This window comes from Camelina sativa, chromosome 3 (genome assembly GCF_000633955.1).
Source record: "Camelina sativa cultivar DH55 chromosome 3, Cs, whole genome shotgun sequence".
Lineage (NCBI taxonomy): Eukaryota > Viridiplantae > Streptophyta > Magnoliopsida > Brassicales > Brassicaceae > Camelina > Camelina sativa.
The window spans coordinates 15,582,657-15,595,479 of NC_025687.1; the positions used below are offsets into that span (position 1 = coordinate 15,582,657).

The 12,823-nt window shown below is 38.1% G+C and overlaps 3 protein-coding genes across 3 annotated transcripts in view; 1 reads left to right on the plus strand and 2 right to left on the minus strand.

Annotated features, from left to right (window-relative positions):
- Positions 1 to 3,091, plus strand: part of LOC104777209 (protein LUTEIN DEFICIENT 5, chloroplastic-like) — a 3,867-nt gene extending 776 nt beyond the window's left edge. Inside the window, exons 2-15 of the mRNA XM_010501422.2 lie at positions 126 to 342; positions 455 to 526; positions 624 to 734; positions 819 to 1,010; positions 1,109 to 1,270; positions 1,347 to 1,442; positions 1,535 to 1,636; positions 1,724 to 1,756; positions 1,836 to 1,916; positions 1,998 to 2,080; positions 2,195 to 2,326; positions 2,398 to 2,458; positions 2,544 to 2,609; positions 2,754 to 3,091. Of these exons, the coding sequence (XP_010499724.1) occupies positions 126 to 342; positions 455 to 526; positions 624 to 734; positions 819 to 1,010; positions 1,109 to 1,270; positions 1,347 to 1,442; positions 1,535 to 1,636; positions 1,724 to 1,756; positions 1,836 to 1,916; positions 1,998 to 2,080; positions 2,195 to 2,326; positions 2,398 to 2,458; positions 2,544 to 2,609; positions 2,754 to 2,900 (1,555 nt within the window). The 3' untranslated portion in view covers positions 2,901 to 3,091. The remainder of the gene's footprint in view (positions 1 to 125; positions 343 to 454; positions 527 to 623; positions 735 to 818; positions 1,011 to 1,108; positions 1,271 to 1,346; positions 1,443 to 1,534; positions 1,637 to 1,723; positions 1,757 to 1,835; positions 1,917 to 1,997; positions 2,081 to 2,194; positions 2,327 to 2,397; positions 2,459 to 2,543; positions 2,610 to 2,753) is intronic.
- Positions 3,042 to 5,672, minus strand: LOC104779017 (formin-like protein 14). The gene is made up of 12 exons (XM_019243785.1): positions 5,580 to 5,672; positions 5,282 to 5,380; positions 5,049 to 5,090; positions 4,891 to 4,971; positions 4,758 to 4,808; positions 4,597 to 4,678; positions 4,421 to 4,515; positions 4,210 to 4,281; positions 3,987 to 4,103; positions 3,780 to 3,848; positions 3,617 to 3,683; positions 3,042 to 3,519 (listed from the first exon to the last, which is right to left on the minus strand). Exons 1-12 carry the CDS (start codon positions 5,616 to 5,618, stop codon positions 3,335 to 3,337), a joined length of 999 nt encoding a protein of 332 aa, XP_019099330.1. The 5' UTR covers positions 5,619 to 5,672; the 3' UTR covers positions 3,042 to 3,334.
- Positions 9,519 to 12,823, minus strand: part of LOC104779019 (formin-like protein 14) — a 7,195-nt gene continuing 3,890 nt past the window's right edge. Inside the window, exons 7-17 of the mRNA XM_010503419.2 lie at positions 11,914 to 12,684; positions 11,602 to 11,722; positions 11,219 to 11,290; positions 10,921 to 11,019; positions 10,688 to 10,729; positions 10,530 to 10,610; positions 10,397 to 10,447; positions 10,236 to 10,317; positions 10,060 to 10,154; positions 9,849 to 9,920; positions 9,519 to 9,742 (exon numbers count right to left, since the gene is read on the minus strand). Coding sequence (XP_010501721.1) covers positions 9,557 to 9,742; positions 9,849 to 9,920; positions 10,060 to 10,154; positions 10,236 to 10,317; positions 10,397 to 10,447; positions 10,530 to 10,610; positions 10,688 to 10,729; positions 10,921 to 11,019; positions 11,219 to 11,290; positions 11,602 to 11,722; positions 11,914 to 12,684 — 1,672 coding nt within the window. The 3' untranslated portion in view covers positions 9,519 to 9,556. The remainder of the gene's footprint in view (positions 9,743 to 9,848; positions 9,921 to 10,059; positions 10,155 to 10,235; positions 10,318 to 10,396; positions 10,448 to 10,529; positions 10,611 to 10,687; positions 10,730 to 10,920; positions 11,020 to 11,218; positions 11,291 to 11,601; positions 11,723 to 11,913; positions 12,685 to 12,823) is intronic.

Here is a 12,823-nt window from a genome sequence, read left to right on the forward strand (position 1 = left end):
AAAAAAAAAAAAAAAAAGAACAAGAATCATGGATTAGAGATTTGAGTTTAGTTTCAGTAATCATACATGATCTGATTTTGACATATATGGTTTCTTGGTCTGTCTTTTGTTTGTGTTTGTGAAAGTTTTCCATCTACAGTGAAGAATGGTTTATCAAAGCTTGGAGTTCCAAACAATGTTCTTGATTTCTTCTTTGATTGGACTGGCTCTGACCAAGACTACCCCAAGATTCCAGAGGCCAAAGGCTCGATTCAGGCGGTTCGTAATGAGGCTTTCTTCATCCCTTTGTATGAGCTTTTCCTTACTTATGGTGGTATTTTTAGGTTGACCTTTGGGCCAAAGGTTTGTCTTTTTTGGTTTTATCTTCTGATTTCTTTTCTTAGCTTAAGGGTTAAAAAAACAGTACTTGGCTTTGAGTATAATTATGAATCTATATCATTTTTGGTGTTGGTAGTCGTTCTTGATCGTCTCGGATCCTTCTATTGCTAAGCATATATTGAAGGACAACGCTAAAGCTTACTCCAAGGTATAGTAACTTAGTAGTAGCACCAATAATTTTTACAGATGAATATGATCTTAGAGTTTGGTGCTTTTCCTTATACATATCTACTTGTAAATCTTAGGGGATTTTAGCTGAAATTCTAGATTTTGTGATGGGAAAAGGACTCATACCAGCTGATGGGGAGATATGGCGTAGAAGAAGGCGTGCCATTGTTCCTGCATTGCATCTAAAGGTAAACCAATTTCTCAATAATGTATGATTCTTTAAGTTGAAAGATATAAATCATTGTTTTCATTTTCTTGTCTCTCTTTTATAGTACGTAGCAGCTATGATTAGCTTATTTGGAGAAGCTTCAGATAGACTTTGTCAGAAGCTTGATGCTGCTGCATCAAAAGGGGAAGAAGTAGAGATGGAATCACTCTTCTCTCGTTTGACACTTGATATTATCGGCAAGGCCGTTTTCAATTACGACTTTGACTCGTTAACAAATGATACCGGTGTCATCGAGGTTCTCTCATGATTACATACATTTGCTTTCAGTACTTTTTTTATTTACCTTTCTGTGTGTTTGTTTGGATGAAAAGCTTTTTGTGTTCTCTTTGTTAGGCAGTTTACACTGTTCTAAGAGAAGCTGAAGACAGAAGTGTTTCACCTATTCCTGTTTGGGACTTACCGATTTGGAAAGATATATCACCTCGTCAGAGGAAAGTTGCTTCTTCCCTGAAGTTGATCAATGACACTCTTGATGAATTGATCGCAACATGCAAGGTATAACTCGGAGTTATGTCCAAGAATTGTTCATAGCTCTTTGTATCCTCATTACATTTGTTGTCTTCTTACACAGAGAATGGTAGAAGAAGAGGAGTTGCAGTTTCACGAGGAATATATGAACGAAAGAGATCCTAGCATCCTTCACTTTCTTTTGGCTTCAGGAGATGATGTAATAATATAGTCTGTTGTTTTGGAATCCAATAGGTATCAGCTGCAACGCATCTTTAAAATGACATGTGTTTCTTCCCAATTTGTTTTCAGGTCTCTAGCAAGCAGCTCCGTGATGACTTAATGACAATGCTTATAGCAGGACATGAAACATCAGCTGCAGTATTAACATGGACCTTTTACCTTTTAACTACGGTAGAGAATGGACATTATCAACCTAAACAAAAGCAGTTGATTTGATTTGCTCCCAAATTTTTTATAACAATTGTTGGTATTGTGCAGGAACCTAGTGTAGTTGCCAAACTCCAGGAAGAGGTATGGATATACATGATTTTTGCAAATGATCTTAGAAGAATATTCACATGTTAAAAAGAACTGTTTGGTTTTATTTTAGGTTGATTCTGTTATTGGGGATAGATTCCCAACCATAGAAGATATGAAGAAGCTGAAATACACTACCCGAGTCATGAATGAGGTAAAAAGGCAATTGAATTTACTGGTTCAGACAAAAAAGAAGATCATTGGTTTTACCTTTTTTACTTTAAATGATGTGCAGTCATTAAGACTATATCCACAACCACCAGTACTGATTCGTCGGTCTCTAGAGAGCGATATGCTTGGACAGTATCCCATAAAAAGGTCAGGGAACTTCAATATTGTGGTTTTCGTTTATCTGCGTTTTGGCAATTAGCTTGCCTTCTAGAATGCAGTTTATGAGTTATGATAAAATATTGTGTTTGAAAAACCAACCAGGGGAGAGGATTTCTTTATCTCGGTTTGGAATCTACATCGAAGTCCTCTTCATTGGGATGAAGCGGAGAAGTTTAATCCCGAGAGATGGCCTCTAGATGGACCAAACCCAAATGAGACAAACCAAAACTTCAGGTACTAGCTTTTTGCTTGTCACTTCTCATTTGATTATAGTTTTGATTATATCAAGAACTTTTCTTCTCCAGTTACTTACCTTTTGGTGGAGGACCGCGGAAATGTATAGGCGATATGTTTGCTTCGTATGAGGTAAAGATTTTATTGACATCAATACTTGTTACATATGAGTACCTGCTTCAGATGTTCTTGTAGTCACAGAAATCTCTGTTTGTAGAATGTGGTAGCAATCGCAATGCTTATTCGAAGATTTAACTTTCAGACTGCACCAGGGGCTCCTCCGGTATGGTCATCAGCAAACTCCTTCTGTTCAATCTCAAAACAACAGAAATATTTTAAAAACTGAGCTAAGATAAAACTTGAAACTCAAACTGAAATATCACTGATGATTAGTTCGTTTCTCGAATTTCGTTTTGTGGATGGACAGGTGAAAATGACTACAGGAGCTACAATACATACGACAGAAGGGTTGAAATTGACAGTGACAAGGAGGACAAAACCTCTCGACATACCATCTGGACCAGTACTTCCAATGGATGCTTCCCGAGATGAAGTTTCATCTGCTCTGTCTTAAGTCTTCATCTTTGCAAAACTGAAAACAAAGAGCAAGCTCAACTGAAGAAGCAAAAATCTTGTGCTAGAACAACAAATGTAGAATTTGTTAGAATTGACCAATGCTTCTGATAATTTCTCTGCACTATGTTGTGCAGACAAGTAAAAAGTAAACATTTATTATTCTTTGGAAAAGAAAAATGTTTTTCTCTGCACAGTGATGATAATATAACTTTTGGATTCTACAAAAGTTCAAATAGTTTCTAGGACATAAACACGAACCTCTGATTTTTACATCAATGAAGTGATCAGAGATTAAAAAAACACTTCCATCGAACATCATCGAAATTGACTACTTCGTCTCTCGTTCCGTATGTGCAACATTGACTCCTATAAAGAAAAGCTTTTAGCGATCCGAAATCTTCGGGTCTTCAGAGTTAAAGAACAATGTTTGTTTCATGTTCTATGTCTATGGATCTGCTGGATAAGATCGTTATCGTTATCAGCGCCATCTTTCTTTGTTGCTGACTTCTCCTTTATTGCTTCTTTCTCCAGTTTCTTCTTATCAGCCTCGGCTTGTTTTTCATTCTCCTCTCGAGATTTTATGAACGTCTTCATGAAAAGAGTCAGAATCTTGGTCACTGCAGATGGGAACAATGGTCGGATTAGAAATGAATAGAGATGCACTTGTCCCATAATGGCTTTAGACAATCTAGAAGAAGAGATTAGTGCATGTACCTTGCTCGAAAGGACATCGAGCTGGATCTTCACCGAAGTAGTGAGACAAAGAATCTGCATTTCTTCCCTGTGAATAACATATATCTAATATTAGGATTGGAACATGAGTTCGAATTGCTTGTCCCAGAAGGGTGAAAGTAACTGAGGAGTTGTTATAACTCACCACTTCTGAATATAACGAAGCAAGCGTCTTCACTTCCTCATCAGCGGTATCAAGAAAATCCTTCAAGACCTGAAACATAAAGTAATCTTATTTGAAACAGCTACAAACATTTTGTGGTTCTTATCATTTGGCAATGAGTTAACCAAGATGCACATTCCTGATACCCATATGAGCAAACTCAGAACACATTTTCACTGTGTAGCTCACCTTCCGGAAGCCCAAAGAAATGGCACCATCATTTTCTGAAGCCATGAGTTCTTGCTCAACCTTTTCAAGGCCTTTAGTCGCCGCTTGCATTTCTTCAGCCAACGTTTTCAATTCAATCTGCAATATTTGGAAACAAATAATAGAAAGTGAGAATGCGGAAGTTCATATTGCAAGCTCTAGCATCTAGCACAAGAAAAGAAGAAAGCATGATTAACAAGCATACCTTCGATGCAGCTTCTAAGTGAACAAGGTCATTAGCAAAATCCAGCAGTTCTGGCATTTTCTCACCAACAAGCTTAACAGTAAAAAGGAAATAAGGTATAAGTTTCATCTTTACGCAGCACCTTAGGCAAATAACTGCATTAACAGTATGATGCACTTCTAACATGCTCTGGAAATACTGAGATTAGAAAATCAAGTGAGGCTATTTCTACCTTGCATAAGTAATGCATCAAAGTCATTTTGTTATTTCTGGCACGTGTATCAGATAATTTAAGAAGACTGTCCAGTTTGAACCCCACAGCAGACCCTGCAACGCAAAGTCACTACATCACTAACAAATACTTTAAGAAAAATCATGAAACTGGAAATCAATAGGAAAACATGATACCTCTCGCAGTTCCCTGATTTAGAGCATTTCCCAGTGTTAAAATTGTTTGCATAATTTGACGCAACTTTGCAGACTCCTTCACCTGGAACATGATAATGAAACTTAATTACCAAGATGGAGATATATTGCCATGACTTAGAAGATCTCACCCTCCACTATACCTCTTTAGTAGCAGCGTTTATTATATTTAGGCAGCTTTTTAACTCGTCAACCTGAAAAGAACCAAAAAACAACATCGATTACAATATGTCTTAAGACAGGATCGACCAAATTCAGAGAGTTTCACTTTTCTACCTGAGAAGCAAAGGTAATCTTAAAGCCAAACACTCGTAACTTAGCTTCAATACGTGGAACCTTCATTAGTTCCATGAAAAACTGGTACATATGCAAGGTTAAGAGTCAGAGCACAGATGTATACAAGTATCATCCAACGCTTTAAGAACTGGACAAACCTGTTCACACTTTCCGAGCATTTCCTTGTCACCAGTATAATTCTGAAACAAGAACAACATGATTTAGCTTCAGGAAATAAGGAAGTGTGGATAGGAAAAAAAATTAACATGATCTTTCTTTGGTTTAAATTTTTTATCAAGCTTACTGTTTATCAAATATCGTTAACTAAACTTTCATAAGGGAAAGAAAGATGGCTTTAGAAAGAAATATGACAATAAAATTTTGAAATTACCCTTAACATTTCCATTTCCTCCTTGGTCGGGCAAAATTTGATGAGATTTTCAACTTGGTCGATGTCCAGAGCTGATGAATCTAAGGCTAGAACTGCACTCTAAGATAAGAAAATTATTTGAAATATTCAGTATTAGAAATCTTGTAAACATTCATTGAAAAGAGATGAAACTATACAAAATGTTAGATAAAGATATGTAAGCACTAAAGAACAAAACATGTATGTTTATGACAACCACCTTTCATTATTGTTACAACGCCAAAATGATGAGCAGAAAAGACTGAAAGCAAACACTTACAAGCATATCTGGTAGAGGAATCTTTATTTTCGTAAGCATTATTTCACAGTTATTTGCTCTTCGCAGGTCAACCTATACAAACAAAGCAAAAAGGTTAGAAATGAAAGATAAGGAAACTAAGAGGCAAAAATCGTAATCATTTGTATTAGTTACAGAGTACCCATTTGCGGGAATAAGTGACATTTGCAATGTCTATCATTTGTCAACTTTTTCTAGTAGCCAAAGTTAACCTTATATCATCATGTAATTATCTGGTTATTACACACTATATAGCTGTAGGTGATACCTGTTTAATNATTCTACAAAAGTTCAAATAGTTTCTAGGACATAAACACGAACCTCTGATTTTTACATCAATGAAGTGATCAGAGATTAAAAAAACACTTCCATCGAACATCATCGAAATTGACTACTTCGTCTCTCGTTCCGTATGTGCAACATTGACTCCTATAAAGAAAAGCTTTTAGCGATCCGAAATCTTCGGGTCTTCAGAGTTAAAGAACAATGTTTGTTTCATGTTCTATGTCTATGGATCTGCTGGATAAGATCGTTATCGTTATCAGCGCCATCTTTCTTTGTTGCTGACTTCTCCTTTATTGCTTCTTTCTCCAGTNCTAATGGGAGACAATCAAAACTGCAAGACAGAACTGGAACGACAGTTGACTTTTGTTTCATCCATCAATTAAATTATTCAGAGACCATGAATGTCAAACTAAAACATAAACAAGACGGAAAAACAGAAGAGGAACCCACCGTTGTTGATTTTCTTGTTTCTGAGTATCAGCCCACAAACTACCTTTTGCTGGCCGAGTAACCTTAGACCAATGCAAAGGTTTTAGCACGGNTAATGGCTTTAGACAATCTAGAAGAAGAGATTAGTGCATGTACCTTGCTCGAAAGGACATCGAGCTGGATCTTCACCGAAGTAGTGAGACAAAGAATCTGCATTTCTTCCCTGTGAATAACATATATCTAATATTAGGATTGGAACATGAGTTCGAATTGCTTGTCCCAGAAGGGTGAAAGTAACTGAGGAGTTGTTATAACTCACCACTTCTGAATATAACGAAGCAAGCGTCTTCACTTCCTCATCAGCGGTATCAAGAAAATCCTTCAAGACCTGAAACATAAAGTAATCTTATTTGAAACAGCTACAAACATTTTGTGGTTCTTATCATTTGGCAATGAGTTAACCAAGATGCACATTCCTGATACCCATATGAGCAAACTCAGAACACATTTTCACTGTGTAGCTCACCTTCCGGAAGCCCAAAGAAATGGCACCATCATTTTCTGAAGCCATGAGTTCTTGCTCAACCTTTTCAAGGCCTTTAGTCGCCGCTTGCATTTCTTCAGCCAACGTTTTCAATTCAATCTGCAATATTTGGAAACAAATAATAGAAAGTGAGAATGCGGAAGTTCATATTGCAAGCTCTAGCATCTAGCACAAGAAAAGAAGAAAGCATGATTAACAAGCATACCTTCGATGCAGCTTCTAAGTGAACAAGGTCATTAGCAAAATCCAGCAGTTCTGGCATTTTCTCACCAACAAGCTTAACAGTAAAAAGGAAATAAGGTATAAGTTTCATCTTTACGCAGCACCTTAGGCAAATAACTGCATTAACAGTATGATGCACTTCTAACATGCTCTGGAAATACTGAGATTAGAAAATCAAGTGAGGCTATTTCTACCTTGCATAAGTAATGCATCAAAGTCATTTTGTTATTTCTGGCACGTGTATCAGATAATTTAAGAAGACTGTCCAGTTTGAACCCCACAGCAGACCCTGCAACGCAAAGTCACTACATCACTAACAAATACTTTAAGAAAAATCATGAAACTGGAAATCAATAGGAAAACATGATACCTCTCGCAGTTCCCTGATTTAGAGCATTTCCCAGTGTTAAAATTGTTTGCATAATTTGACGCAACTTTGCAGACTCCTTCACCTGGAACATGATAATGAAACTTAATTACCAAGATGGAGATATATTGCCATGACTTAGAAGATCTCACCCTCCACTATACCTCTTTAGTAGCAGCGTTTATTATATTTAGGCAGCTTTTTAACTCGTCAACCTGAAAAGAACCAAAAAACAACATCGATTACAATATGTCTTAAGACAGGATCGACCAAATTCAGAGAGTTTCACTTTTCTACCTGAGAAGCAAAGGTAATCTTAAAGCCAAACACTCGTAACTTAGCTTCAATACGTGGAACCTTCATTAGTTCCATGAAAAACTGGTACATATGCAAGGTTAAGAGTCAGAGCACAGATGTATACAAGTATCATCCAACGCTTTAAGAACTGGACAAACCTGTTCACACTTTCCGAGCATTTCCTTGTCACCAGTATAATTCTGAAACAAGAACAACATGATTTAGCTTCAGGAAATAAGGAAGTGTGGATAGGAAAAAAAATTAACATGATCTTTCTTTGGTTTAAATTTTTTATCAAGCTTACTGTTTATCAAATATCGTTAACTAAACTTTCATAAGGGAAAGAAAGATGGCTTTAGAAAGAAATATGACAATAAAATTTTGAAATTACCCTTAACATTTCCATTTCCTCCTTGGTCGGGCAAAATTTGATGAGATTTTCAACTTGGTCGATGTCCAGAGCTGATGAATCTAAGGCTAGAACTGCACTCTAAGATAAGAAAATTATTTGAAATATTCAGTATTAGAAATCTTGTAAACATTCATTGAAAAGAGATGAAACTATACAAAATGTTAGATAAAGATATGTAAGCACTAAAGAACAAAACATGTATGTTTATGACAACCACCTTTCATTATTGTTACAACGCCAAAATGATGAGCAGAAAAGACTGAAAGCAAACACTTACAAGCATATCTGGTAGAGGAATCTTTATTTTCGTAAGCATTATTTCACAGTTATTTGCTCTTCGCAGGTCAACCTATACAAACAAAGCAAAAAGGTTAGAAATGAAAGATAAGGAAACTAAGAGGCAAAAATCGTAATCATTTGTATTAGTTACAGAGTACCCATTTGCGGGAATAAGTGACATTTGCAATGTCTATCATTTGTCAACTTTTTCTAGTAGCCAAAGTTAACCTTATATCATCATGTAATTATCTGGTTATTACACACTATATAGCTGTAGGTGATACCTGTTTAATTGATCCACTCTTAATTTTTGGTTTATAAAATGTCATTTACATATAATAAATGTTATATGTATACAGAGGTGAAATTGAGATGCCTTACCAGTTGAACTTTCTCGGGTTTGCTGATACTAGAACCCCGGCGACCTGTGTTTTTCTTAGCAGTGGTATCTGAAACTGCAGAAAACAGACTCTCGAGCTCTGATATATCTATTTCAGGGGCCCTGTCATGAAGATTCGTAAAATTCATCGTATTAGTTCAAAGAAAAATAGCAGCTAATGGGAGACAATCAAAACTGCAAGACAGAACTGGAACGACAGTTGACTTTTGTTTCATCCATCAATTAAATTATTCAGAGACCATGAATGTCAAACTAAAACATAAACAAGACGGAAAAACAGAAGAGGAACCCACCGTTGTTGATTTTCTTGTTTCTGAGTATCAGCCCACAAACTACCTTTTGCTGGCCGAGTAACCTTAGACCAATGCAAAGGTTTTAGCACGGTTTTCTTAGGTACAGCATTAGGAACACTCCCGCCTCGGCCTCTTCCAAGTCCTGAGGAAGCTCTGCCCCTTCCTGCAGAAGGAGGTGGTGGTGGTGCAGTTGAACCTTTTGCTCCCAGTGGTGGTGGGCCACTACCTGTACCACGACCCAGCCCTGGTGGAGGAGGAGGAGCGGGGGTCTTGGATACAGGTGGTGGAGGCGGAGCAGGGGTCTTGGATAGTGGTGGTGGTGGAGGTGGAGGCGGAGCAGAGGTCTTGGATAGTGGTGGTGGTGGAGGTGGAGGCGGAGCNTATTTGAAACAGCTACAAACATTTTGTGGTTCTTATCATTTGGCAATGAGTTAACCAAGATGCACATTCCTGATACCCATATGAGCAAACTCAGAACACATTTTCACTGTGTAGCTCACCTTCCGGAAGCCCAAAGAAATGGCACCATCATTTTCTGAAGCCATGAGTTCTTGCTCAACCTTTTCAAGGCCTTTAGTCGCCGCTTGCATTTCTTCAGCCAACGTTTTCAATTCAATCTGCAATATTTGGAAACAAATAATAGAAAGTGAGAATGCGGAAGTTCATATTGCAAGCTCTAGCATCTAGCACAAGAAAAGAAGAAAGCATGATTAACAAGCATACCTTCGATGCAGCTTCTAAGTGAACAAGGTCATTAGCAAAATCCAGCAGTTCTGGCATTTTCTCACCAACAAGCTTAACAGTAAAAAGGAAATAAGGTATAAGTTTCATCTTTACGCAGCACCTTAGGCAAATAACTGCATTAACAGTATGATGCACTTCTAACATGCTCTGGAAATACTGAGATTAGAAAATCAAGTGAGGCTATTTCTACCTTGCATAAGTAATGCATCAAAGTCATTTTGTTATTTCTGGCACGTGTATCAGATAATTTAAGAAGACTGTCCAGTTTGAACCCCACAGCAGATCCTGCAACGCAAAGTCACTACATCACTAACAAATACTTTAAGAAAAATCATGAAACTGGAAATCAATAGGAAAACATGATACCTCTCGCAGTTCCCTGATTTAGAGCATTTCCCAGTGTTAAAATTGTTTGCATAATTTGACGCAACTTTGCAGACTCCTTCACCTGGAACATGATAATGAATCTTAATTACCAAGATGGAGATATATTGCCATGACTTAGAAGATCTCACCCTCCACTATACCTCTTTAGTAGCAGCGTTTATTATATTTAGGCAGCTTTTTAACTCGTCAACCTGAAAAGAACCAAAAAACAACATCGATTACAATATGTCTTAAGACAGGATCGACCAAATTCAGAGAGTTTCACTTTTCTACCTGAGAAGCAAAGGTAATCTTAAAGCCAAACACTCGTAACTTAGCTTCAATACGTGGAACCTTCATTAGTTCCATGAAAAACTGGTACATATGCAAGGTTAAGAGTCAGAGCACAGATGTATACAAGTATCATCCAACGCTTTAAGAACTGGACAAACCTGTTCACACTTTCCGAGCATTTCCTTGTCACCAGTATAATTCTGAAACAAGAACAACATGATTTAGCTTCAGGAAATAAGGAAGTGTGGATAGGAAAAAAAATTAACATGATCTTTCTTTGGTTTAAATTTTTTATCAAGCTTACTGTTTATCAAATATCGTTAACTAAACTTTCATAAGGGAAAGAAAGATGGCTTTAGAAAGAAATATGACAATAAAATTTTGAAATTACCCTTAACATTTCCATTTCCTCCTTGGTCGGGCAAAATTTGATGAGATTTTCAACTTGGTCGATGTCCAGAGCTGATGAATCTAAGGCTAGAACTGCACTCTAAGATAAGAAAATTATTTGAAATATTCAGTATTAGAAATCTTGTAAACATTCATTGAAAAGAGATGAAACTATACAAAATGTTAGATAAAGATATGTAAGCACTAAAGAACAAAACATGTATGTTTATGACAACCACCTTTCATTATTGTTACAACGCCAAAATGATGAGCAGAAAAGACTGAAAGCAAACACTTACAAGCATATCTGGTAGAGGAATCTTTATTTTCGTAAGCATTATTTCACAGTTATTTGCTCTTCGCAGGTCAACCTATACAAACAAAGCAAAAAGGTTAGAAATGAAAGATAAGGAAACTAAGAGGCAAAAATCGTAATCATTTGTATTAGTTACAGAGTACCCATTTGCGGGAATAAGTGACATTTGCAATGTCTATCATTTGTCAACTTTTTCTAGTAGCCAAAGTTAACCTTATATCATCATGTAATTATCTGGTTATTACACACTATATAGCTGTAGGTGATACCTGTTTAATTGATCCACTCTTAATTTTTGGTTTATAAAATGTCATTTACATATAATAAATGTTATATGTATACAGAGGTGAAATTGAGATGCCTTACCAGTTGAACTTTCTCGGGTTTGCTGATACTAGAACCCCGGCGACCTGTGTTTTTCTTAGCAGTGGTATCTGAAACTGCAGAAAACAGACTCTCGAGCTCTGATATATCTATTTCAGGGGCCCTGTCATGAAGATTCGTAAAATTCATCGTATTAGTTCAAAGAAAAATAGCAGCTAATGGGAGACAATCAAAACTGCAAGACAGAACTGGAACGACAGTTGACTTTTGTTTCATCCATCAATTAAATTATTCAGAGACCATGAATGTCAAACTAAAACATAAACAAGACGGAAAAACAGAAGAGGAACCCACCGTTGTTGATTTTCTTGTTTCTGAGTATCAGCCCACAAACTACCTTTTGCTGGCCGAGTAACCTTAGACCAATGCAAAGGTTTTAGCACGGTTTTCTTAGGTACAGCATTAGGAACACTCCCGCCTCGGCCTCTTCCAAGTCCTGAGGAAGCTCTGCCCCTTCCTGCAGAAGGAGGTGGTGGTGGTGCAGTTGAACCTTTTGCTCCCAGTGGTGGTGGGCCACTACCTGTACCACGACCCAGCCCTGGTGGAGGAGGAGGAGCGGGGGTCTTGGATACAGGTGGTGGAGGCGGAGCAGGGGTCTTGGATAGTGGTGGTGGTGGAGGTGGAGGCGGAGCAGAGGTCTTGGATAGTGGTGGTGGTGGAGGTGGAGGCGGAGCGGGGGTCTTGGATAGTGGTGGTGGTGGAGGGGGAGGGGGAGCACCCAAATTTTTAGATGAAGGAGGAAGTGGCGGAGGAGGAGGTGGCTTAGGGGCATTTGAAATATTAGCCTTAGGGGGAGGAGGTGGTGGTGGTGGTGGCGGTGCATATTTAACAGCAGGAGTTGCTTGAATTGGAGGAGGAGGTGGAGGTGGAGGTGGTTGCGCCTGAAATTTATTTCCTGTGCTCCCAAACGAAGGTGGCCGCGGTGGCGGCGGTGGTGGTTGAGCTGAGGGTTGAGGAATGCTTCTAAAAGGAGGTGGCGGGGGAGGAGGAGGTGGTGGTGGTTGAGCTGAGGGTGGAGGGATGATTTTAGAAGNGGCGGGGGAGGAGGAGGAGGTGGTGGTTGAGCTGAGGGTGGAGGGATGATTTTAGAAGAAGGTGGCGGAGGAGGAGGTGGTGGTGGAGGGATTTTGTTGATAGGCTGACGTAATGTTGTCAAGGGATCTATATTGCTGAAACTAGTGAAAGGAAGTGGTGGCGGAGGGGG